This window comes from Pseudophryne corroboree, chromosome 1 (assembly GCF_028390025.1).
Source record: "Pseudophryne corroboree isolate aPseCor3 chromosome 1, aPseCor3.hap2, whole genome shotgun sequence".
NCBI lineage: Eukaryota > Metazoa > Chordata > Amphibia > Anura > Myobatrachidae > Pseudophryne > Pseudophryne corroboree.
In genome coordinates, this window is record NC_086444.1 from 298,832,191 (window position 1) to 298,857,918 (window position 25,728).

Consider the following 25,728-nt stretch of genomic DNA (forward strand, 5'->3'; position numbering starts at 1 on the left):
AGGGGGACGGCGGCGCGGCTCCGGGAACGGACGATCGAGGTCAGGCCCTGTGTTCGAACCCTCTGGAGCTAATGGTGTCCAGTAGCCTAAGAAGCACAAGCTAGCTGCAAGCAGGTAGGTTTGCTTCTCTCCCCTCAGTCCCACGTAGCAGTGAGTCTGTTGCCAGCAGATCTCACTGAAAATAAAAAACCTAACAAATACTTTCTTTTCTAGCAAGCTCAGGAGAGCCCACTAGGAGCACCCAGCTCTGGCCGGGCACAGATTCTAACTGAGGTCTGGAGGAGGGGCATAGAGGGAGGAGCCAGTGCACACCAGATAGTACCTAATCTTTCTTTTAGAGTGCCCAGTCTCCTGCGGAGCCCGTCTATTCCCCATGGTCCTTACGGAGTTCCCAGCATCCACTAGGACGTCAGAGAAAATAAGATTTTACTTACCGATAAATCTATTTCTCGGAGTCCGTAGTGGATGCTGGGGTTCCTGAAAGGACCATGGGGAATAGCGGCTCCGCAGGAGACAGGGCACAAAAAGTAAAGCTTTTTCCGATCAGGTGGTGTGCACTGGCTCCTCCCCCTATGACCCTCCTCCAGACTCCAGTTAGGTACTGTGCCCGGACGAGCGTACACAATAAGGGAGGATTTTGAATCCCGGGTAAGACTCATACCAGCCACACCAATCACACCGTACAACTTGTGATCTAAACCCAGTTAACAGTATGATAACAGCGGAGCCTCTGAAAGATGGCTTCCTACAACAATAACCCGAATAAGTTAACAATAACTATGTACAATTTATGCAGATAATCCGCACTTGGGATGGGCGCCCAGCATCCACTACGGACTCCGAGAAATAGATTTATCGGTAAGTAAAATCTTATTTTCTCTATCGTCCTAGTGGATGCTGGGGTTCCTGAAAGGACCATGGGGATTATACCAAAGCTCCCAAACGGGCGGGAGAGTGCGGATGACTCTGCAGCACCGAATGAGAGAACTCCAGGTCCTCCTTAGCCAGAGTATCAAATTTGTAAAATTTTACAAACGTGTTCTCCCCTGACCACGTAGCTGCTCGGCAAAGTTGTAATGCCGAGACCCCTCGGGCAGCCGCCCAAGATGAGCCCACCTTCCTTGTGGAGTGGGCCTTTACAGATTTAGGCTGTGGCAGGCCTGCCACAGAATGTGCCAGTTGGATTGTGCTACAGATCCAACGAGCAATCGTCTGCTTAGACGCAGGAGCACCCATCTTGTTAGGTGCATACAATATAAACAACGAGTCAGATTTTCTGACTCCAGCTGTTCTTGCAATATATATTTTTAATGCTCTGACAACGTCCAGTAACTTGGAGTCCTCCAAGTCACTTGTAGCCGCAGGCACTACAATAGGCTGGTTCAGATGAAATGCTGACACCACCTTTGGGAGAAAATGCGGACGAGTCCGCAGTTCTGCCCTGTCCGAATGGAAAATCAGATATGGGCTTTTGTAAGATAAAGCTGCCAATTCTGACACTCTCCTGGCAGAAGCCAGGGCTAGAAGCATGGTCACTTTCCAAGTGAGATATTTCAAATCCACCTTATTTAGTGGTTCAAACCAATGAGATTTTAGAAAATCCAAAACTACATTGAGATCCCACGGTGCCACTGGAGGCACCACAGGAGGCTGTATATGCAGCACTCCCTTAACAAAGGTCTGGACTTCAGGGACTGAAGCCAATTCTTTTTGGAAGAAAATCGACAGGGCCGAAATTTGAACCTTAATAGATCCCAATTTGAGACCCATAGACAATCCTGATTGCAGGAAATGTAGGAATCGACCCAGTTGAAATTCCTCCGTCGGAGCACTCCGATCTTCGCACCACGCAACATATTTTCGCCAAATTCGGTGATAATGTTGCACGGTTACTTCCTTCCTTGCTTTAATCAAAGTAGGAATGACTTCTTCCGGCATGCCTTTTTCCATTAGGATCCGGCGTTCAACCGCCATGCCGTCAAACGCAGCAAGTCTTGAAACAGACAGGGACCCTGCTGAAGCAAGTCCCTCCTTAGAGGTAGAGGCCACGGATCTTCCGTGATCATCTCTTGAAGTTCCGGGTACCAAGTCCTTCTTGGCCAATCCGGAACCACTAGTATCGTTCTTACGCCTCTTTGCCGTATAATTCTCAATACTTTTGGTATGAGAGGTAGAGGAGGAAACACATACACCGACTGGTACACCCAAGGCGTTACCAGCGCGTCCACAGCTATTGCCTGCGGATCTCTTGACCTGGCGCAATACCTGTCCAGTTTTTTGTTGAGGCGAGACGCCATCATGTCCACCATTGGTCTTTCCCAACGGGTTACCAGCATGTGGAAGACTTCTGGATGAAGTCCCCACTCTCCCGGGTGAAGATCGTGTCTGCTGAGGAAGTCTGCTTCCCAGTTGTCCACTCCCGGGATGAACACTGCTGACAGCGCTATCACATGATTCTCTGCCCAGCGAAGAATCCTTGCAGCTTCTGCCATTGCACTCCTGCTTCTTGTGCCGCCCTGTCTGTTCACATGGGCGACTGCCGTGATGTTGTCCGACTGGATCAACACCGGTTTTCCCTGAAGCAGAGGTTCTGCCTGGCTTAGAGCATTGTATATTGCTCTTAGTTCCAGAATGTTTATGTGAAGAGACGTTTCCAGGCTCGTCCATACTCCCTGGAAGTTTCTTCCTTGTGTGACTGCTCCCCAGCCTCTCAGGCTGGCGTCCGTGGTCACCAGGATCCAATCCTGTATGCCGAATCTGCGGCCCTCCAATAGATGAGGACTCTGCAACCAACACAGAAGAGACACCCTTGTCCTTGGAGACAGGGTTATCCGTAGGTGCATCTGAAGATGCGACCCTGACCATTTGTCCAACAGATCCCTTTGGAAAATTCTTGCGTGGAATCTGCCGAATGGAATTGCTTCGTAAGAAGCCACCATTTTTCCCAGGACTCTTGTGCATTGATGTACAGACACTTTTCCTGGTTTTAGGAGGTTCCTGACAAGCTCGGATAACTCCTTGGCTTTTTCCTCCGGGAGAAAAACCTTTTTCTGAACCGTGTCCAGAATCATCCCTAGGAACAGCAGACGAGTTGTCGGCATTAACTGGGATTTTGGAATATTCAGAATCCACCCGTGCTGTTTTAGCACTTCTTGAGACAGTGCTAATCCCATCTCTAGCTGTTCTCTGGACCTCGCCCTTATTAGGAGATCGTCCAAGTATGGGATAATTAATACGCCTTTTCTTCGAAGAAGAATCATCATCTCGGCCATTACCTTTGTAAAGATCCGAGGTGCCGTGGACAATCCGAACGGCAGCGTCTGAAACTGATAGTGACAGTTTTGTACAACGAACCTGAGGTACCCCTGGTGTGAGGGGTAAATTGGAACGTGGAGATACGCATCCTTGATGTCCAAGGATACCATAAAGTCCCCCTCTTCCAGGTTCGCTATCACTGCTCTGAGTGACTCCATTTTGAACTTGAACTTCTTTATGTACAGGTTCAAGGACTTCAGATTTAGAATAGGCCTTACCGAGCCATCCGGCTTCGGTACCACAAAAAGAGTGGAATAATACCCCTTCCCTTGTTGTAGAAGAGGTACCTTGACTATCACCTGCTGAGAGTACAGCTTGTGAATGGCTTCCAAAACCGTCTCCCTTTCGGAGGGGGACGTTGGTAAAGCAGACTTCAGGAAACGGCGAGGTGGATCCGTCTCTAATTCCAACCTGTACCCTTGAGATATTATCTGCAGGATCCAGGGATCTACCTGCGAGTGAGCCCACTGCGCGCTGTAATTTTTGAGACGACCGCCCACCTTCCCCGAGTCCGCTTGAGAAGCCCCAGCGTCATGCTGAGGCTTTTGTAGAAGCCGGGGAAGGCTTCTGTTCCTGGGAAGGAGCTGCGTGTTGCTGTCTCTTCCCTCGACCTTTGCCTCGTGGCAGATATGAATAGCCCTTTGCTCTCTTATTTTTAAAGGAACGAAAGGGCTGCGGTTGAAAAGTCGGTGCCTTTTTCTGTGGGGGAGTGACTTGAGGTAGAAAGGTGGATTTCCCGGCTGTAGCCGTGGCCACCAAATCTGATAGACCGACTCCAAATAACTCCTCCCCTTTATACGGCAAAACTTCCATATGCCGTTTTGAATCCGCATCGCCTGTCCACTGTCGCGTCCATAAAGCTCTTCTGGCCGAAATGGACATAGCACTTACCCGTGATGCCAGTGTGCAGATATCCCTCTGTGCATCACGCATATAAAGAAATGCATCCTTTATTTGTTCTAACGACAGTAAAATATTGTCCCTGTCCAGGGTATCAATATTTTCAATCAGGGACTCTGACCAAACTACCCCAGCACTGCCCATCCAGGCAGTCGCTACAGCTGGTCGTAGTATAACACCTGCATGTGTGTATATACTTTTTTGGATATTTTCCATCCTCCTATCTGATGGATCTTTAAGTGCGGCCGTCTCAGGAGAGGGTAACGCCACTTGTTTAGATAAGCGTGTTAGCGCCTTGTCCACCCTAGGAGGTGTTTCCCAGCGCTCCCTAACCTCTGGTGGGAAAGGGTATAATGCCAATAATTTCTTTGAAATTATCAGCTTTTTATCAGGGGCAACCCACGCTTCATTACACACGTCATTTAATTCTTCTGATTCAGGAAAAACTATAGGTAGTTTTTTCATACCCCACATAATACCCTGTTTAGTGGTACCTGTAGTATCAGCTAAATGTAACGCCTCCTTCATTGCCAAAATCATATAACGTGTGGCCCTACTGGAAAATACGGTTGATTCGTCACCGTCACCACTGGAGTCATCGCCTGTGTCTGGGTCTGTGTCGACCGACTGAGGCAAAGGGCGTTTCACAGCCCCTGACGGTGTTTGAGTCGCCTGGACAGGCACTAATTGATTGTCCGGCCGCCTCATGTCGTCAAACGACTGCTTTAGCGTGTTGACACTATCCCGTAGTTCCATAAATAAAGGCATCCATTCCGGTGTCGACTCCCTAGGGGGTGACATCCTCATATTTGGCAATTGCTCCGCCTCCACACCAATATCGTCCTCATACATGTCGACACACACGTACCGACACACAGCAGACACACAGGGAATGCTCCTAACGAAGACAGGACCCACTAGCCCTTTGGGGAGACAGAGGGAGAGTTTGCCAGCACACACCAAAAGCGCTATATATATATCAGGGATAGCCTTATAATAAGTGCTCCCTTATAGCTGCTTTGTTATATCAAATTTTCGCCATAAATGTGCCCCCCCCTCTCTGTTTTACCCTGTTTCTGTAGTGCAGTGCAGGGGAGAGACTTGGGAGCCGTCCTGACCAGCGGAGCTGTGAGAGGAAATGGCGCCGTGTGCTGAGGAGATAGGCCCCGCCCCTTTTCTGGCGGGCTCGTCTCCCGCTATTTAGAAAAATTAGGCAGGGGTTAAATATCTCCATATAGCCTCTAGGGCTATATGTGAGGTATTTTTAGCCTTTATAGGTAATCATTTTGCCTCCCAGGGCGCCCCCCTCCCAGCGCCCTGCACCCTCAGTGACTGCCGTGTGAAGTGTGCTGAGAGGAAAATGGCGCACAGCTGCAGTGCTGTGCGCTACCTTTTGAAGACTGCAGGAGTCTTCAGCCGCCGATTCTGGACCTCTTCTGTCTTCAGCATCTGCAAGGGGGCCGGCGGCGTGGCTCCGGTGACCATCCAGGCTGTACCCGTGATCGTCCCTCTGGAGCTTGATGTCCAGTAGCCAAGAAGCCAATCCATCCTGCACGCAGGTGAGTTGACTCCTTCTCCCCTCAGTCCCTCGCTGCAGTGATCCTGTTGCCAGCAGGAATCACTGTAAAATAAAAAACCTAGCTAAACTTTTTCTAAGCAGCTCTTTAGGAGAGCCACCTAGATTGCACCCTTCTCGGCCGGGCACAAAAATCTAACTGGAGTCTGGAGGAGGGTCATAGGGGGAGGAGCCAGTGCACACCACCTGATCGGAAAAAGCTTTACTTTTTGTGCCCTGTCTCCTGCGGAGCCGCTATTCCCCATGGTCCTTTCAGGAACCCCAGCATCCACTAGGACGATAGAGAAAAGCATTTAATTATTTTGATGCAGGGAAGGTTAGCGAGGCTTTCTTATTCTCAGTGAAGTAAGCCTCCTCAACCTGCTCAGGTGGTGTATCATTAATATTCAACACATCCCTAATAGCCTATCATCAACTGCACCCCTTTTGCAAGAGATGCTGTCCCCCGTACCCTATCACCGTAAGAATCTGTATCGGTGTCATCTTGCATAATTTGTGCTCAAGGACGCTTATGTGAGTACACAGCGGGGAAACCCGAGGTACCAGAACTGGGCCAGACTGCCATATTCTGCAGCACCTAGGTAGCAGATTCATTTTGTGCAACCCTCTGAAATGTGAGAAACCATATTTTTGATAGCGGATAACCATTCCGGCTCCCTTACTGGAATCTGTGCAAAATTGGGATTTTTGTTTACTTACCGTAAAATCTCTTTCTCGGAGTCCATCTGGGGGACGCTGCGCCGTTACTTGTGGGTTAGAGGTGTGTGGTAGTGGAGTTTGGCACAGAACTATCAAAAGCTGACTCCTCCCCCCTCTAACCCCTCCCATCTCCTTCCTGCTCAGCCCTGTTCAGTTAACGTTTAGCCAAGCCAAAGGAGATAGACCAGAATAAAAAATGAACCAATTAAACCAGACAACCTATGGGAGGGATCGCAGCGTCCCCCAGATGGACTCAGAGAAAGATTTTACGGTAAGTAAACAAAAATCCCAATTTCTCTGTCCTCCATCTGGGGGACGCTGCGCCGTTACTTGTGGGACTTCCCAAAGCAAGCTAATGAGAGGAGGGAGACGTTGACGGCATAGCCGTCTGTAAAATACGACGCCCAACAGAGGCAGTCTCCAAACCAAAAGTATGAAACCGGTAAAACTTTGTGAACGTATGGACTGACGACCAGGTCGCCGCCCTGCATAGTTGCTCAACAGATGCACCACCGCGAACAGCCCAAGACGCTCCAACTGCTCTAGTCGAATGAGCCCTAATTGAGTCAGGAACCGAAACGTTTGAGGACACGTAAGCCTGTCTGATGGCCGAAGTTACCCAACGGGCCACAGTGTTCTTAGAGGCAGGCCAACCTCGTTTGGGAGCATCAATCAATACCAACAAGGAATCCGTACGACGGAAAGACTCCGTGCGAGACAAATAAATACGTAAGGCCCGAACAACATCCAAGAGAGCCAAATGGGAATCCTCCCCCTGAGAAGATGACGGATTAAAAGCTGGAAGAACGATGTCCTGATTTAAATGGAATGCTGAAACAACCTTTGGAAGAAATGAAGGCTTTGTCCGCAGCACTACCCGATTTTCATGAAACACTAACAAGGGCGGCCTGCAAGAAAGAGCCGCCAACTCAGACACTCGTCTAGCTGAGGCAATCGCCAAAAGAAAAACAACTTTTTGTGTTAGATAACGTAGTTCCACAGATTCTAGAGGTTCAAATGGAGAATTTTGAAGAGCCTTAAGTACCAAGTTTAAATCCCAGGGAGGAATCGGAGGAACAAAAGGTGGTTGAATTCGAAGTACTCCCTGCAGGAATGTTTGAACCTCTGGGATGATTGCTAATTTCTTTTGAAAAAGAACCGACAAGGCCGAAACCTGACCCTTCAGGGAAGAAAGTTTTAAACCTTTGTCAAGACCCTCCTGGAGAAAGGAGAGCAGGCGAGGAAGTCTAAACAAATGCGGAGTCAAGTTCCTTTTCTCGCACCAAGCAATGTAAATACGCCATACTCTATGGTAAATGCCAGAAGTCACCGGCTTTCTAGCCCGAATCATTGTCTGAACAACCGCACGAGAAAGACCCTTTGCCTTCAAAATGTTGGATTCAAGAACCAAGCCGTCAAAGCCAGCAGATTTAAATCTGGGTGGCGACAAGGTCCTTGAAGAAGATCTGGTCGCAGAGGGAGGCGAAAGGGATCTCCGACGACCATGCTGCTTAGAAGAGTGTACCACTGTCGGCGCGGCCAATCCGGAGCCACCAGAATTACTGCAAGGCCTTATCGCCGAATGCGTTGGAGTAGACGTGGGAGCAATGGAATTGGTGGGAACACGTAACCCAGCTGAAATTGCCACGGAGCTGTTAGTGCATCGATCAGAAATGCTTGAGGATCCTGAGTTCTTGATCCGTAAGCAGGAAGTTTTTTGTTGAGGCGTGACGCCATCAGGTCTATGTCTGGCATTCCCCAGCGATCCACTAGAGAAAGAAACACTTCCTGGTGAAGTTCCCATTCTCCCGGATGAATCGTGTGACGACTCAAAAAATCTGCTTCCCAGTTTTCGACTCCCGGAATGTGAATTGCTGAAATCACGGGAATCCAATGCTCCGCCCACGTGAGAATCTGAGCAACCTCTCTCATTGCGGACCAGCTGCGAGTTCCTCCCTGTTTGTTGATGTAAGCCACTGCCGTGGCATTGTCGGATTGCACCCGAACTGGATGGCCCTGCACCATGGTCTGAATCCGAATGAGAGCATACCGGATCGCTCTCAATTCCAGAATGTTGATCTGTAGTTTTAACTCTTGATTGCTCCAGCGCCCCTGTAAATGATGAGTCTGGAACACTGCTCCCCAACCGCTGAGGCTTGCGTCCGTGGTTACCATCATCCAAGACCAGACCGTGAACGGCGCACCCTTCCTCAGATTGTGACTGTGAAGCCACCAGTAGAGCGACTGACGAGTTCTTATCGACAAGCGTATCAACTGCAGTTCGAGACGTGAATCCGTCCGAGTCCAACAGTGGAGAATCTGAGCTTGAAGAGGTCGGGCGTGGAATCTGGCGTATGGAACTGCCTCGAATGAGGACACCATCTTGCCCAGTACCTGCATGCATCTGAGGACTGACACTGCCAGCAATTTTAACAGGGTTCTGATTCTGGCTTGTAAGTCCTGAATCTTGTCTGTAGGAAGAAACACCTTCTGGCTGTTGGTGTCGAATAGAAGACCCAGAAAAAACATTTTCTGTGACGGGAGTAAAGACGACTTTGGAAAATTGATTATCCACCCGAACAACTGTAGAGTCTCTATCGTTAGACGCAGGTTCTGAGTGAGAATCTCCGGTGACGGGGCCTTGATCAACAGGTCGTCCAAGTATGGGGTGATGTTGACCCCTTTGCAACGGAGAACTGCGACGACATGACCCAGGACCTTCGTAAAAACCCGGGGAGCCGTAGAGAAACCAAAGGGAAGGGCCCGAAACTGAAAATGCCACGGACCTACTGCAAATCTCAGAAGGGATTGATGTCCTATCCAAATTGGAACATGTAGGTATGCGTCCTTTATGTCTATTGAAGCCAAATATTCCCCTGGCTCCATGGCTGCGATAATGGAGCGAATGGATTCCATCCTGAATTTTTGGGATGAAAGGTACGGATTGAGAGCTTTTAGATTTAGAATGGGTCGAAACGAACCGTCCGGCTTGTCTACGAGAAAAAGACCCGAGTAAAAGCCCCGACCTCTCTGAGGAGCTGGGACCGGAAGGATTACTCCATTTTGTAATAATGTTGCTGTTGCCTGAAGGAGAGCTTGACGTCTGGAGGGGTCGTCTGGGAGAGGTGTGACAAATAGTCGGGTTGGGACTGTCTCTTCGAAATCCAACATATATCCTCTGGAAATGACCCCTATTACCCACCGATCTGGTTTCGATAGGAGCCACACTTCCCTGAAGTGAAGTAAACGAGCCCCAACCTGTATTGATCCCTCCAGAGGGCCCGAAGCGTCATGCCTCAGGCTTGTCGGCAGGCTTACAGGCCGGTCTGCGAGTAGCCTGAGCTCCTCTACCTCTGAATGATCCCCTCCGTGGAAATCTGGAGAAGGGTCGGAAGGACTGGAAGTTACCTCTGCCCTACGTACGAAAGGACCGAAATCTTGTAGGTTTTGGTTTGTTAGGAGCAGACGGAAGGAAAGGGCTCTTTCCTCCCGTAGTATCTGAAATGATCTTCTTTAACTCTGATCCAAAGAGAAACTCGCCTTCAAAAGGAACTGCCGTCAAGGTCTGCTTTGAGTCCGAATCAGCATTCCAAACCCTAAGCCAAAGAGATCGTCTTGCGGATACTGTTAAGGCAGAAACACGGGACTGTAGCGCCACCGAATCCAATAAGGCTTCACCCACGTAAGTAAGGGCCTCAGAAATCTGTTCTGCTAATTGAATGGCCTCAGACGGATCGTCTGACTGCATCCCAGATACAACCTGTGCAAGCCACTCATCAACGGCTTTAAGCACCCAGGCACTCGCCAGAACTGGACGGAGAGAGACACCTGATAAGGAAAACATAGATTTTAGTAATGCTTCTATCTTCCTATCGGTAGAGTCTTTTAAAGTCACAGACTGTACTGACGGAATAACCGTAGCTTTTGCTAAATGCGAAATAGGAGCGTCTACCTTTGGGGCAGTTTCCCAAAATTTTGTATCCTCCTCTGTAAAAGGATATAGAAATTTTAACTTTTTAGGAGCTTGGAAACGCGAATCCGGTTTTAGCCAGGGTTCTTTTAAAATATCCGCAAAGTGCGAGTAAGAAGGGAAGGCAGTAACCTGTCTCTTCTGTCGTTTGAAGAAAGGGGAAGAAGTCTTGGCTACTGCCTCATCCTGAATATTAAGGGTCTGACGAATGGCTTCGATTAGTAGCCTAACACCTGAACTAGTAGATAAATCCTCATCTTCCCAAGCCGAATTTTCGTCCCATTCAGGATCTACCTCCCCTTCTTCCAATGGAGATGTCAGAGTATCCAACTCCTCTCCCGGAAACGCAATAGCGGGCAACGGCTGCGTTCGCTTAGAAGCCGCCGAACTACTGGCCGAATTTACAAATTTATTTACAGACTGAGTCAAATCAGTGAGACACTTTCCCATATTCTGGGCCCACAGCGGTTCCACCTGAGTCTGGGCCAAAGCTGCTTCTGACCTTGACTGACGCAAATCTGAAATTGCATCCACCATGGCCTTGACCCAAGGGGGCATTGACTGATCTGTGGATCTGGCCTGCTGATCTGCCGCTGGTGCACCCGAGCATGATGTACAGAGGGTCCCTGCATCAGCACTCCCCTTAGCCAGCTTTGTGCCACATTGTGAACATGAGAAATAAACCACTGAGGTTGTTTTTCCCTTTGTAGGTTTCTCTGGCTTACTGGTCATCCTGTACTCTGGTGTACTATGTCCTGTCCCCCAAGTTTGTGTGATCCCCCCCCCTTTTATACTTGCGGTTTTTGTGTAGTGTAATCCCCCTCCGTAGCACAGCGTCCCCCTGTCTGCAGGCAGAGAAGATGGCGCCGTGACCAGCAGCGCGCGCGCGGGCAGAGCTGAGCGGGAAGACGGCTCTGCCCGCCTGACGTCACTCCTCTCACTCTCCGTCAAAACCGGAAGTTCGGCTCCCGTGCGCCGCTACACAGCGGTTGTCACGGCAGCACAGCAACGGTCCAGGGAGTGAATAACACCCTCCCGGACCTAAAGACAGTCCGTCCACATCACATTCCACCCCAGTTCAGCCATCCGGCTGTCTGTGGATGGTCGCGCGCTCCGGGGGGGGTTTCAGCGGCGGGGGAACGATGTATAGATAAGAATAAATTCCCCATTAGCAATAGGAAATAGGGACAGCCCAATACTGTCAATGACAGATTGTGGCTGTCCAGTACCTGATGCTGCTTTCTTCTCTCTCTCTCTCTCTCTCTGAAGGCCCCAGTGACCAAGGTATAGTGGCCTCCATGCAGCAGTCTGGAATGGGATACTAACCCCTTCCACTGTTATACCTGTCACCTGTAAACAGGGACTAGGTATTTGTGAAAAAAATAAAAAAAATAAACAGAAAATCTAAAGAGAAATAAAAACTGTGTCTGTACCCCACAGGCACAAAACTAAAACTGAACAGGGCTGAGCAGGAAGGAGATGGGAGGGGTTAGAGGGGGGAGGAGTCAGCTTTTGATAGTTCTGTGCCAAACTCCACTACCACACACCTCTAACCCACAAGTAACGGCGCAGCGTCCCCCAGATGGAGGACAGAGAAATCAGTGCAATCCTGATTACATGGAATGGGATCTTGAGAGGACAAATCCTCTGCAGCATATGACACAGAATCACTGGACATTGCTATTGGTGACCACAAACACTCCACACACACACACACAGGGGATACAGACAGAAATTCTCTCCAAGAATGGCAAGAGAGAGACAGATTGGAGCCAACCCACACACAGCGCTTTTATACATATAAGGGAGACCCCTTATGAGCGCCGACTGTGTACCTTAATAGATTACACAGCTGTTTTGTAGCCTCCTCCCCCCTTCTACAACCCCTTGGTACCGTGAGATAGCTGGAGATTGTTGTGGAGGGACTTGCTTCTTTCCTGGACAGCGCTGTGCAGGCAGGAAAATGGCGCTGAACGCTGCTGGGTCCACTCTGAGAAGCTCTGCCCCCAAAATGGTGCTGTCTTCCCGCTCTTCATAGGATTATACTGGCCTGAGGATTGATGCTGGCTGAGATCAGGGGACCCCTCACAGCGCCGCACAATAAACCGCTGAGCCTCCCGGAGCGCAGTTAATACTGAGCTCCTTACCCTGATGCCGCCATCTTCACACCGGCCCCCCGCTTGCTAGGGGGGTCGGTGTCTCACTCGCCACAATCTTCAGCACTGCAAGGGGGTGGCGGCATGCTGCTGGGGTGAGCGATCCCCTGTGGCAGGGAACAATCTATCCCCTCTGGAGCTCAGTGTCCAGTCAGCGGAGACAGTGGCTCAGACCCCGCAGGACGGACAGTGCTCCCCAACCCTAAGTTCCTCACTGCAGGGAGGCTGTTGCTAGCAGCCTCCCTGTAAAACAAACTCTAAAAAATTACTTTTACTAAGGAAACTCTGGAGAGCTCCCCTAGCTGTGACCGGCTCCTCCGGGCACATTTTCTAAACCGAGTCTGGTGAGAGGGGCATAGAGGGAGGAGCCAGCCCACACTCTCAAACTCTTAAAGTGCCAGTGGCTCCTGGTGGACCCGTCCATACCCCATGGTACTAATGTGGATCCCAGCATCCTCTAGGACTTGAGAAAATTAATGGGCATCTGGAAAAATTGTAACTGCTCCATCGGGTGCTCATTAATTAAGCACCGTCCACAGAGCATTTGAATTCCCTCAGAAGAACATGAATATCAGGCATATCTGATGATAAATTGGTCATCTTATTAGGGCCAATTCAATGGTTTGTCTCCTCGGCCGCCACTAAATGGCACCCAAGAGAGCAATTCAATTGTTGCTCCGGTCGAGCGCGCATACAGCCGGGGAGTCACATTTCAGCACACAGCCTCTTGAGCTGAAATGTGCATAAACTCCATGGTTTAGCCATAATGGGCAAGCATACGGGGCATGCTCGCCCAAATAGGGACAACAACCGAATAGCCCCGGTGGACGCCCAATACATTTAGGCACCCAGAAAACAATTGAATCAGCACCACCGAGTTAACTTCATGATTGGTTAATTGGTCAATCAGTTTGTCTGATCCGATTTAAAAAAAAAAAAACACACCACACAACCTATGGTACTGTATGGCCAGCGTTACCCTTCCTAGGCTATAAATACGTCTACAGCACAAAATTGAAACAGTAAATAAAAAAAGAATGTGGAAGATGTTGTAGTGCGGAGACATGAAAACACACAAGTCAGTCCGTTTAAAATCACTTAGTCTTTGGAGGCTATTCATTTACAAATGGATTGTCCACTTTTAAGCCTTCATTTTAAATTTTATACCAAAATACATATCTCTACATAGAATATTAAAGTAGCCAATTACAATGCTTTTGCTCAAACTTGTACAGTCTGGCTACAAAGGCCAGAAAAGTACATTAAAAACTAAATTATTTTAAAATGCCACTTAAAAATGACAGTACAACAGGCTGTAGTGGTTACAGCACAATGCAGGTGTATTGCAAAATGTGTCTAAAAAAGCAGTTTTAAAAGGTTAAAATGGATAGGGATTGTAACTTACAGACTGAGGAGGTCCTTTTCCACTGCTACGCCCTCTGAAAATACAAATAAAAAAATGAAACCTGTTAGTTTCACAAGCAGAAAAAGTGGGAGTTGTTGGAGGGGGAGGGGGAGGGGGGGGGGGAATCAACTGTTTTTACACGGTGATAATTAATGGGAAGCCAAAAGGGCAATTCAATTGTTACTCAGGCGCAAATAATGCAGATGCCCACATTTCTGCTCACAGCCTCCTAAGGAGGTGAGCAGAAATGTGCTATGAGTCCATAGTTTGAACGCACTAACCAGTACTTTAGACAGGTTAAGTTGCTTTCATCTTACAGTCGCGACTAGAGCAATAATGAATGGGTGCTCAAAACAACTGAATTGCAATGTCAGGTGTTCAATAACCAGTGTTGTGTAAAAAACAATTGAATTCCACCCAAAATGTCAACAGGTGTGAACATATGTGATAGACCTACAGACGGGGTGTTTATGATAAATACCGTATACATTTATACTACAGAAAACAGTTGCTAGTGTTACACGTTTTAATTTTGAAGTTACATTGTACATTAAGCTTAATTTTCTTTTGGACAGCAGAAACAGTGAGGTGACCTACAATAGACTGCCAAGCTGCCACTCACTCTGTATCTGTTTTGTTAGAAACACCTCCTGCCTAATATGGAAAGCTGTTAAAGTGTGAAGGAGCATGATGGAAATAATTAGCCAAGTATAAACACTTCAGTTGTTTCATGATTATTCAGCAGTAAGACAGTCTGAGATTAAATGCTGCTTTTAGCGGTTCTTCAAATTTCTACACCCAGCATACTGAACACATCTGCCACAGGAAGAGTTGGCTGGGGATATCGCTCTCGTTATAAATAGGCAATTAAACCAAACATTTACTGTGCATTTAAAAGGGGGAAATTCGATTGTTTTGCAGACAGGCACCCATTATTTCTGCTCGTACCCATCCTAAGGTGGGGAGCACAAACCCGCTTAAAGGTCAGGCTTTTGGGTACCAAATGTTTTTTGGGGACAATTCAAATGTTCATGCGCGCCTGATCTCCAGTATAAAGTAATGGGAAATCAGGAGGCACTATTCAATTGTTCTGTTTGGTTTTTTTTTTTTTGAGCGCTGATCACTCCCTGCGGTGCCAGGATTAGTCACAAACTGGCTAAGCCCGACTAAAACGTTGAACGTGACAAGAAAAGAGTTATCAGAGTGCCCAAATGGGATTACTTTTGCACATTTCTGTTCACCAGCAGAGGGGGCTGCAAGCAAAAATGCTACCACCGGCAGCTGTTCTTGCCCGAACAGAGCAACAATTGAATTGCTCCGTTGGGCACCCAAAACAAACAGCCACCGGCGCAAATGTTTGAATTCCCCCGTGTGTCAAAACCGATGCATTAGAGCACCTAAAAACTATTTAAAGCTCCCGTTTGCAGAGAAGGATAGGAACAAATGATTTTAATTTGTGCTCTTAAAAATGTGTAACTGACATTGCGGTTATGGTTATCAAAAACTTTAATATAAAGCATAACTATATTATAATATATATATATATATATATGTAGAACTTTTCTCCAATATGACTCTAAGCTAATGGGCATCTACTGGAGCTATTCAATTGTTGCTCCTATCAGACGCTCATTAGCCGCAGCAGACATGTTTCTGTTCGTACCCACCGGAGGTGGTGAGCTGAAATGGGGAAAAAGCAGCCGTTTAGGGGCCCAAACAGCACTTTCCCCATCACACCGATTACTTCAGTCAGTTTTTGCTACTTTACGTCTAATTGAGCACGATAAATGTGACAATTAAAGGGGCGCCCAAAACAATGAATTACAACAATGGGTGTCCATTTATTGTGACTTTATTAAAAAAAACAGAATTCCTCCTTAAATGACCATTTAAAAATGAACAATTCATCTACCCAAAATTCAGCACCAGAGTCTGCAAGCACCATATAGCCACAGAATTCAAGGAAATAAAATGAAAGAAAGGTAAGAAAGGTAACAAAGAACATTTGAGCCCTGGATGCTATGACAAAATATCTGTGGGGATATGGGGGGGGGGGGGGGGGGGGGGGGGAGACGGACACAACAACATCAGCAGCACAAGGTCTACAAGATACAGTCAGGTCCATAAATATTGGGACATCGACACAATTCTCATATTTTGGGCTCTATACACCACCACAGTGGATTATATTTATTTATTTGTATTTATTAGCAGTTAGCCGTTTCTTATATAGCGCAGCAGTTTCTTATATAGCGCAGCATATTCCGTTGCGCTTTACAATTAGAACAGCAGGTATAGAAAAAACTGCGCAAAGACAGACAGACATAGCGGTAGGAAGGCCCTGCTCGCAAGCTTACAATCTATAGGGAAATAGGCATTGATACACAAGGATAGATGCTACCTGTTACATAATGGTTCCCCAGATTGCTAGGTTCTTCGTAGGTTGTATAATATGATTTGAAATAAAACAAATAAGATGTGCTTTAACTGCAGACTTTCCGCTTTAATTTGAGGGTATTTACATCCAAATCAGCAGAACGGTGTAGGAATTACAACGGTTTCTATGGGGGATATTCAAATGTTTGAAAAGTCAGTTGGGTGTCTGTTTTTTCCTATCTAATAGACAGGAAAAAACACCCAACTGACTTTTCAAACATTTGAATATCCTCCTATATGTGCCTCCCACTTTTTAAGTGACCAGAAGTAATGGGACAATCTAAACAATCCTAAATCAAAACTTTCACTTTTTAATACTTTGTTGCAAATCCTTTGCAGTCAATTACAGCCTGAAGTCTGAAAGGCATAGACATCAACAACTCTTTGGTTGCTTTCGCAGTATGCTTCAGGTCATTGTCCATCTGCACTGTGAAGCACCGCCCAATGAGTTCTGAAGCATTTGACTGAATATGAGCAGATAATATTGCCCGATACACTTCAGAATTCACCCTGCTGCTTTTGTCAGTCACATTATCAATAAATACAAGGGAACCAGTTCCATTGGCAGCCATACATGCTCACCCTATGACACTACCACCACCATGCTTCACTGATGAGGTGGTATGTTTTGGATCATGAGCAGTTCCTTTCCTTCTCCATACTCTTCTCTTCCCATCACTCTGGCACAAGTTGATCTTTGTCTCATCTGTCCATAGGATGTTGTTCCAGAACTGTAAAGGCTTTTTTAGATGTTGTTTGGCAACTCTAATCTGGACTTCCTGTTTTTGTGGCTCACCAATGGTTTACATCTTGTGGCGAACCCTCTGTATTCACTCTTGTGAAGTCTTCTCTTGATTTTGACACATATACACCTACGTCCTGGACAGTGTTCTTGATCTGGGCAACTGTTGTGCAGGCGTTTTTCTTCACCAGGGAAATAATTCCTCTGTCATCCACCACAGTTGTTTTCCGTGGTCTTCGGGTCTTTTGGTGTTGCTGAGCTCTCCGGTACATTCTCTCTTTTTAAGAATGTTCCATACAGTTGATTTGGCCACAAGTAATGTTTTTGCTATCTCGGATGGGTTTGTTTTGATTTTTCAGCCTATTGATGGCTTGCTTCACTGATAGTGGTAGCTCTTTGGATCTCATATTGAGAGTCAACAGAAACCGATTCCAAATGCAAATGTCACACCTGGAATCTACTCCAGACCTTTTACCTGCTTAATTGATGATGAAATAACGAGGGAATAGCCCACTCCTGTCCATGAAATAGCTTTTGAGTCAAGTGTCCCGTTACTTTTGGTCCCTTAAAAAGTGGGAGGCACATATAGAAACCTTTTTAATAACTACACCGTTCACCTGATTTGGATGTAAATACCCTCAAGTTAAAGCGGAAAGTCTGCAGTTAAAGCACATCTTGTTTGTTTAATTTCAAATCCATTGTGGTGGTGTACAGAGCCCAAAATATGAGTATTGTGTCGATGTCCCAATATTTATGGACCCAACTGCATATCCCACAAGATGCCCTTTACTGTGGGTGTCTGCTCACACCCTCATTAAGTGCGAACACATACATGGTAAGTAGGACTTTTAGCTCTTACTGCAAGTGGGTTGGGATGGATATACTCCCCTTTCCCCAATGGACCGCTATCCCTCCCTGTTTGCAGCATACTCCAACACCCCCCTCCCCAAAGCCTAACCGGCGATGCCTCACCCTAACCCCCATCCCCAGAACCCAGAATGCACAGCCTAACCTTCACACGCACACAAGCACCGGGATTGTGTTCCCTGATGGGATTTTGGTGCTCCCATTCCGTTACATGGCAGGATTCCGGCATCTGTCTCTTGACAGGATCCCCCACAAGCGCATTGACACATAGCACGGGGCCCTTAGCCCAGAACCTATGGGATAACACACGTTACCCCTGGGTTTATCGCAGTAGGAAATGGGCTACAAACACAGAATCAGTAATACATAACGCTACATATTTGAAATTATGGCTTAAATGATATTGTAGCGAAAAGGGATTGCACAGAAATAGCCTATAACTCCTTTTACTCATTGTGACTGACCATCCAGAGCATATTGCTAAAGAAGCCTGTAGCACATCTGTCGCTAGGGGCCAGAGCGAACATCTTGCCAAGTATTCTACTGGAAGCTACACCTCTTAAAAAGGACTTTCAGACATACGACCCAGGAAACTCCCTGATTAGACTATGGGTTTTTCACTTCAGCAAAATTTTACATTTTGCTGGAGACCCCCTTTCACACTACACCAGAGACCTGGGATATTCCCGGGTGGACCTCTTTCAGACATAAGCCGGGGCTGCCATGGCATTCTACAAGCCAGAGCTGTGAGGATGCTCTCATGTCACACTCATATACACACACACACACACACACACACACACACACCACCAGTACTTAAGACCTGCCTGCAGCAGTCAACATGTGCCCTGGCGGGTAGTCATGTTTGATCCTGACAGGAATGGCACATCCAGGGCAGAGCAGTGCCCCTCCCATTGCTTCATACAGCACTGCCTGCTGCAATGGCGACATTGGAGAGAGACTGGATGCAAGCAGAGATCCTGTCCTGTGTGTGTTTCCCACAGTGATCACCTGTGCCAGTCCCCACATTCCTGTGCTCAGTCCTAGATCAGCACCGCAGTGACTAATATCCCCTGGATCCACACATCTGTGATAGGGAACACTGACACACCACAGAGCCTCAACCAAAGGGGGAACTGCAACACAGATCAGTACCCGGCATGGGGGTGTCTACGCTTAGAGAGAGTCTCCAAGTCCGGGTTTTGGCAGCCATGGCTGGCCAATCAAGATCATCTATGGGTGACCCGGGAGTAAAAATTCATTCACACATAACCTGGGTTGTCACATCCCAGGAAAAATCCCAGGTTGGTGCCGTTCAGACGTAAGTGAGACACCGGTAGTTTGGATGAGCCTCAGCAAAAACGTGAGATTCTCGCTATGTCTGAAAGGGGTTTGAGTATGTGTAAGGTGACTTTTAAAGTTCTCCTTCTTCCACCTGTGGCCTGACAAAGAATAGCAAACTCCACTTATTGAATAAAGTTTGGTGAATCATCCCATTAGATTACCTTCTTCCTCATGAAGACACCTTCCACTGTTGGAGAGGGGATAGCAGAAGACATTTTTAAATAGCAGCTCTTTAGTGCTTTCCCAAAACAAATGTATTTATTTAAAAGGTAAAATCTCTAAAAATGTAAGGGTGTGTACACACGGTGAGGTCCTTGCTATGCCTGATTTTTACTTGCAATTTCCCTTGAACTCCCCGGAGCCCAGATATCTTAAGAAAAGTTAGTCAAAATCTGAGCTATGGACTATGTGTGCTTACGGTTTTGGCTTATGAGAGATTTGGGCTTATGCGAGATGTCATTGACATGTGAGATGAACTAGATAGTACACCGATCTAGCAAGGATTGACTTGCCTGCACAGTCTATCTTTTCTTGCGATGCCGACCTGGCAGGACCGCGCATCGGGATCGCAAGGTGACTTTCACCTTGCGATCTGCACTAACTTTTCTTGCGATCTTGACTATATAGTCAAAATCGAAAGAAAATATCTCACCGTGTGTACACACCCTAAGGGGTATATGCAATTGCCGGCGAATCGCTGCAATTTTTTACCCGTTTTTTAATTCGACACAATTCGACCGTCGAATTCCGGCAGGTGGCTGCCGGAGTTCAACATATTCAATAAAAAACGGATTCGACAGTCCCGCTGTCGAAAAACGGCCGATTTGACGGATTTTGATTAGATTTTAAAAAATGTTTTAAAAAACGGTAAAAACGGTAAAAAAAAAAACAAAAAAAATTGCGTAGGGTCCCCCCTCCTAAGCATAACCAGCCTCAGACTCTTCGAGCCGGTCCTGGTTCTAAAAATCCGGGGGAAAAAACTGACAGGGGATCCCCCATATTTTTAAAACCAGCACCGGGCTCTGCGCCTGGTGCAAAAAATACGGGGGACAAAAATAGTAGGGATCCCCCGTATTTTTTACACCAGCATCGGGCTCCACTAGCTGGGTAGATAATGCCACAGCCGGGGGTCACTTTTATACAGCGCCCTGCGGCCGTGGCATTAAATACGCAACTAGTCACCCCTGGCCGGGTACCCTGGAGGAGTGGGGACCCCTTCAATCAAGGGGTCCCCCCCCTCCAGCCACCCAAGGGCCAGGGGTGAAGCCAGAGGCTGTCCCCCCCCATCCAAGGGCTGCGGATGGGGGGCTGATAGCCTTTGGAAAAATGAAAAAATATTGTTTTTTCCAGTAGTACTACAAGTCCCAGCAATCCTCCCCCGCAAGCTGGTACTTCGAGAACCACAAGTACCAGCATGCGGGAGAAAAACGGGCCCGCTGGTACCTGTAGTTCTACTGGGGAAATACCCAAATAAAAACAGGACACAGACACCGTGAAAGTAAAAGTTTATTTCATACATGCTGACACACATACTTACCTATGTTGACCCGCCGACTGCCACGTCTCCAATGTCGCCGACGATCCGGGGTACCTGTGAATAAAATTATACTCACCTGATCCGAGGTCCTGTGGTCTTTTATTATAATCCACGTACTTGGCAAAAAAAAAAAACGAACACCCGCGGGTAACCCCACCGCTGACCGCCAAGTTCCCACCATTGAAACTAATGGAGGGCGCTGTGCGATGCGCTGTCTGCCAGCTCAGACGCGCATACAGCCAATCAGGAGAGTGCCACGAAGTGGCGCTTCCTGATTGGCTGAAGGGACCTTTCTGTGACAGGAGTCACGGGGGGTCTCTGCATTCGGGGAAAGGGGTCCCATGTGTAAACATGGGACCCCTTTCAGTCCGCCTGGTCCGGGTGTTCGTTTTTTTTTTTTTCCAAGTACGTGGATTATAATAAAAGACCACAGGACACTGGATCAGGTGAGTATAATTTTATTTTCAGGTACACCGTGGATTCTACTTGGACAAGTGGACAGAGGTCGGCGTGTGACATAGGTAAGTATGTGTGTCGACATGTGTGAAATAAAGTTTTACTGTCACGGTGTGCGTGTCCTGTTTTTATTTGGGTATTTTTTTCCAGTAGAACTACAGGTACCAGCGGGCACGTTTTTCTCCCGCATGCTGGTACTTGTGGTTCTCCAAGTACCAGCTTGCGGGGGAGGCTTGCTGGGACTTGTAGTACTACTGGAAAAAACAATATTCTTTCATTTTTCCAAAGGCTATTAGCCCCCCATCCGCAGCCCTTGGATTGGGGGGGGGGGGGGGGGGGAGGACAGCCTCGGGCTTCACCCCTGGCCCTTGGGTGGCTGGAGGGGGGGGACCCCTTGATCGAAGGGTACCAGGGTACCCCGGCCAGGGGTGACTAGTTGCGTATTTAATGCCACGGCCGCAGGGCGCTGTATAAAAGTGACCCCCGGCTGTGGCATTATCTACCCAGCTAGTGGAGCCCGATGCTGGTGTAAAAAATACGGGGGACCCCTACGCTTTTTGTCCCCCGTATTTTTTGCACCAGGCGCAAAGCCCGGTGCTGGTTTTAAAAATACGGGGGATCCCATGTCAGTTTTTTCCCCGGATTTTTAGAACTAGGACCGGCTCGAAGAGCCCGAGGCTGGTTATGCTTAGGAGGGGGGACCCCACGCATTTTTTTTTCTTCAGATTTTTACCATTCCATAAAAAAAATTAAAAAAAATAAGATTTTTAAAAATATATAAATACTTGTGCCTCCAAAATAGACAAACCAAGTACCTAATCCCTTCTAATATAAATAGATATGCTATTACCATTAAAAAAAAAAACACTAAAAAAAAAAACATGTTTTTACATTTTTTTTATTAGATTCCGCCAGCAAAGTGTGGCGGATTAAAAATGACTAATTTACTGTCTAAAAGCACTGTTGTCGAATTTACAATCTTCAATTGAATATACTTTTGTTGAATTCCTGCATTTGTACCATTGCAGAAATGTCGAATTTGACAAATGTCGAATGTGGAAAGTCCGTTTTTTTGGCGAAAAGTACTGAATTGCATTGTCAAATTTTTTTTTTTGGCGAAAATGTCCCGTTTTTCGACATTTTCGGGAATTCAACCGCAATTGCATATGCCCCTAAGAGTGCTGAAAAATCTAACAAAGCAATAAAGTAAATACAATTTGTGCAAACAGAAATTAATACAAATGACACTGCAGTATGGCAGACAGATTATAATTCAGAAATGTTTTAAACCTGCCACTGGGGAATTTAAGATGGATCATTTATGCACTATACAGATGTTGCTTTATTGCCAATTTTCTTAGGACCAAAAACATAAACATGATCTATTGTTTCTATCAATGAAACAGGAGTATGGCATCGTAGGGATTTCAACTGCTACATAGCACTCTTTATGACTGGCACCTGCCGTCCTCACGCTCTGGGAATTATAATGTAACTGGTAGCAGCTATTACACATCCATTAGCAAATACTTATAAAATGTCCAAAACTGCTAATCTTGCATGTAATTTACAAATTTAGCAGCAACATTGGACATGGTTTCAACACTTCATAATGTAGCCCCCTGAAACAATAACCTATTAACCCAAACTGACCTGAAAAATATTAACAGTTCTATTTGCTAGAAGACTATTAAAAATAAGAATTTACTCACCGGTAATTCTATTTCTCGTAGTCCGTAGTGGATGCTGGGACTCCGTAAGGACCATGGGGAATAGCGGCTCCGCAGGAGACTGGGCACAACTATAAAGAAAGCTTTAGGTCTAACTGGTGTGCACTGGCTCCTCCCACTATGACCCTCCTCCAGACTTCAGTTAGGATACTGTGCCCGGAAGAGCTGACACAATAAGGAAGGATTTTGAATCCCGGGTAAGACTCATACCAGCCACACCAATCACACCGTATAACTCGTGATACAATACCCAGTTAACAGTATGACAACAACGGAGCCTCTCAACAGATGGCTCAACAATAACCCTTTAGTTAAACAATAACTATATACAAGTATTGCAGACAATCCGCACTTGGGATGGGCGCCCAGCATCCACTACGGACTACGAGAAATAGAATTACCGGTGAGTAAATTCTTATTTTCTCTAACGTCCTAGTGGATGCTGGGACTCCGTAAGGACCATGGGGATTATACCAAAGCTCCCAAACGGGCGGGAGAGTGCGGATGACTCTGCAGCACCGAATGGGCAAACTCTAGGTCCTCCTCAGCCAGGATGTCAAACTTGTAGAATTTAGCAAATGTGTTTGACCCCGACCAAGTAGCTGCTCGGCAAAGTTGTAAAGCCGAGACCCCTCGGGCAGCCGCCCAAGAAGAGCCCACCTTCCTCGTGGAATGGGCTTTCACTGATTTAGGATGCGGCAGTCCAGCCGCAGAATGTGCAAGCTGAATCGTACTACAGATCCAGCGAGCAATAGTCTGCTTTGAAGCAGGTGCACCCAACTTGTTGGGCGCATACAGGATAAATAGCGAGTTAGTCTTTCTGACTCCAGCTGTCCTGGAAACATAGATTTTCAGGGCCCTGACTACGTCCAACAACTTGGAAGCCTTCAAGTCTGTAGTAGCCGCAGCCACCACGATAGGTTGGTTCAGATGAAAAGCAGATACCACTTTAGGAAGAAACTGGGGACGAGTCCTCAATTCTGCCCTATCCATATGGAAAATCAGATAAGGGCTTTTACATGACAAAGCCGCCAATTCTGATACACGCCTGGCCGAAGCCAAGGCCAACAACATGACCACTTTCCACGTGAGATACTTCAATTCCACAGTTTTAAGTGGCTCAAACCAATGTGACTTTAGGAAATCCAACACCACGTTGAGATCCCAAGGTGCCACTGGAGGCACAAAAGGGGGCTGAATATGCAGCACTCCCTTAACAAAAGTCTGAACCTCAGGTAGTGAAGCCAGTTCTCTCTGGAAGAAAATCGATAGAGCCGAAATCTGGACCTTAATGGAACCCAACTTTAGGCCCATAGTCAACCCTGACTGTAGGAAGTGCAGAAAACGGCCCAGCTGAAATTCCTCCGTTGGGGCCTTCCTGGCCTCACACCACGCAACATATTTTCGCCATATGCGGTGATAATGGTTTGCGGTTACTTCTTTCCTAGCTTTAATCAGCGTAGGAATGACTTCCTCAGGAATGCCCTTTTCCTTCAGGATCCAGTGTTCAACCGCTATGCCGTCAAACGCAGCCGCGGTAAGTCTTGGAACAGACAGGGCCCCTATTGCAGCAGGTCCTGTCTGAGCGGCAGAGGCCATGGGTCCTCTGACATCATTTCTTGAAGTTCCGGGTACCAAGCTCTTCTTGGCCAATCCTGAACAATGAGTATAGTACTTACTCCTCTTCTCCTTATTATCCTCAGTACCTTTGGTATGAGAGGAAGAGGAGGGAACACATAAACCGACCGGTACACCCACGGTGTCACTAGAGCGTCCACAGCTATCGCCTGCGGGTCTCTTGACCTGGTGCAATATCTTTCTAGCTTTTTGTTTAGGCGGGACGCCATCATGTCCACCTGTGGCCTTTCCCAACGGTTTACAATCAGTTGGAAGACTTCTGGATGAAGTCCCCACTTTCCCGGGTGGAGGTCGTGCCTGCTGAGGAAGTCTGCTTCCCAGTGGTCCACTCCCGGAATGAACACTGCTGACAGTGCTAACACGTGATTTTCCGCCCATCGGAGAATCCTTGTGGCTTCTGCCATCGCCGTCCTGCTTCTCGTGCCGCCCTGTCGGTTTACATGGGCGACCGCCGTGATGTTGTCTGACTGGATCAGTACCGGCTGGTTTTGAAGCAGGGGTTTTGCCTGACTTAGGGCATTGTAAATGGCCCTCAGCTCCAGAATATTTATGTGCAGTGAAGTCTCCTGACTTCACCATAGTCCTTGGAAGTTTCTTCCCTGTGTGACTGCCCCCCAGCCTCGAAGGCTGGCATCCGTGGTCACCAGGACCCAGTCCTGTATGCCGAATCTGCGGCCCTCTTGAAGATGAGCACTCTGCAGCCACCACAGCAGAGACACCCTGGTCCTTGGAGACAGGGTTATCAGCCGATGCATCTGAAGATGCGATCCGGACCACTTGTCCAACAGGTCCCACTGAAAGGTTCTTGCATGGAACCTGCCGAATGGAATTGCTTCGTAGGAAGCTACCATCTTTCCCAGGATCCGGGTGCAGTGATGCACCGACACCTGTTTTGGTTTTAGGAGGCCTCTGACTAGAGATGACAGCTCCTTGGCCTTCTCCTCCGGGAGAAACACT

General features: G+C 47.4%; 1 protein-coding gene across 10 annotated transcripts in view; it reads right to left on the reverse strand.

Moving 5' to 3' along the window:
- ATXN2 (ataxin 2) overlaps positions 1–25,728 on the reverse strand; it is a 381,295-nt gene that overhangs the window by 274,945 nt on the left and 80,622 nt on the right. For all 10 annotated transcript variants that reach the window (XM_063964383.1, XM_063964388.1, XM_063964386.1 and 7 more), the window contains exon 2: positions 14,022–14,055. In XM_063964383.1, the coding sequence (XP_063820453.1) occupies positions 14,022–14,055 (34 nt within the window). The remainder of the gene's footprint in view (positions 1–14,021; positions 14,056–25,728) is intronic.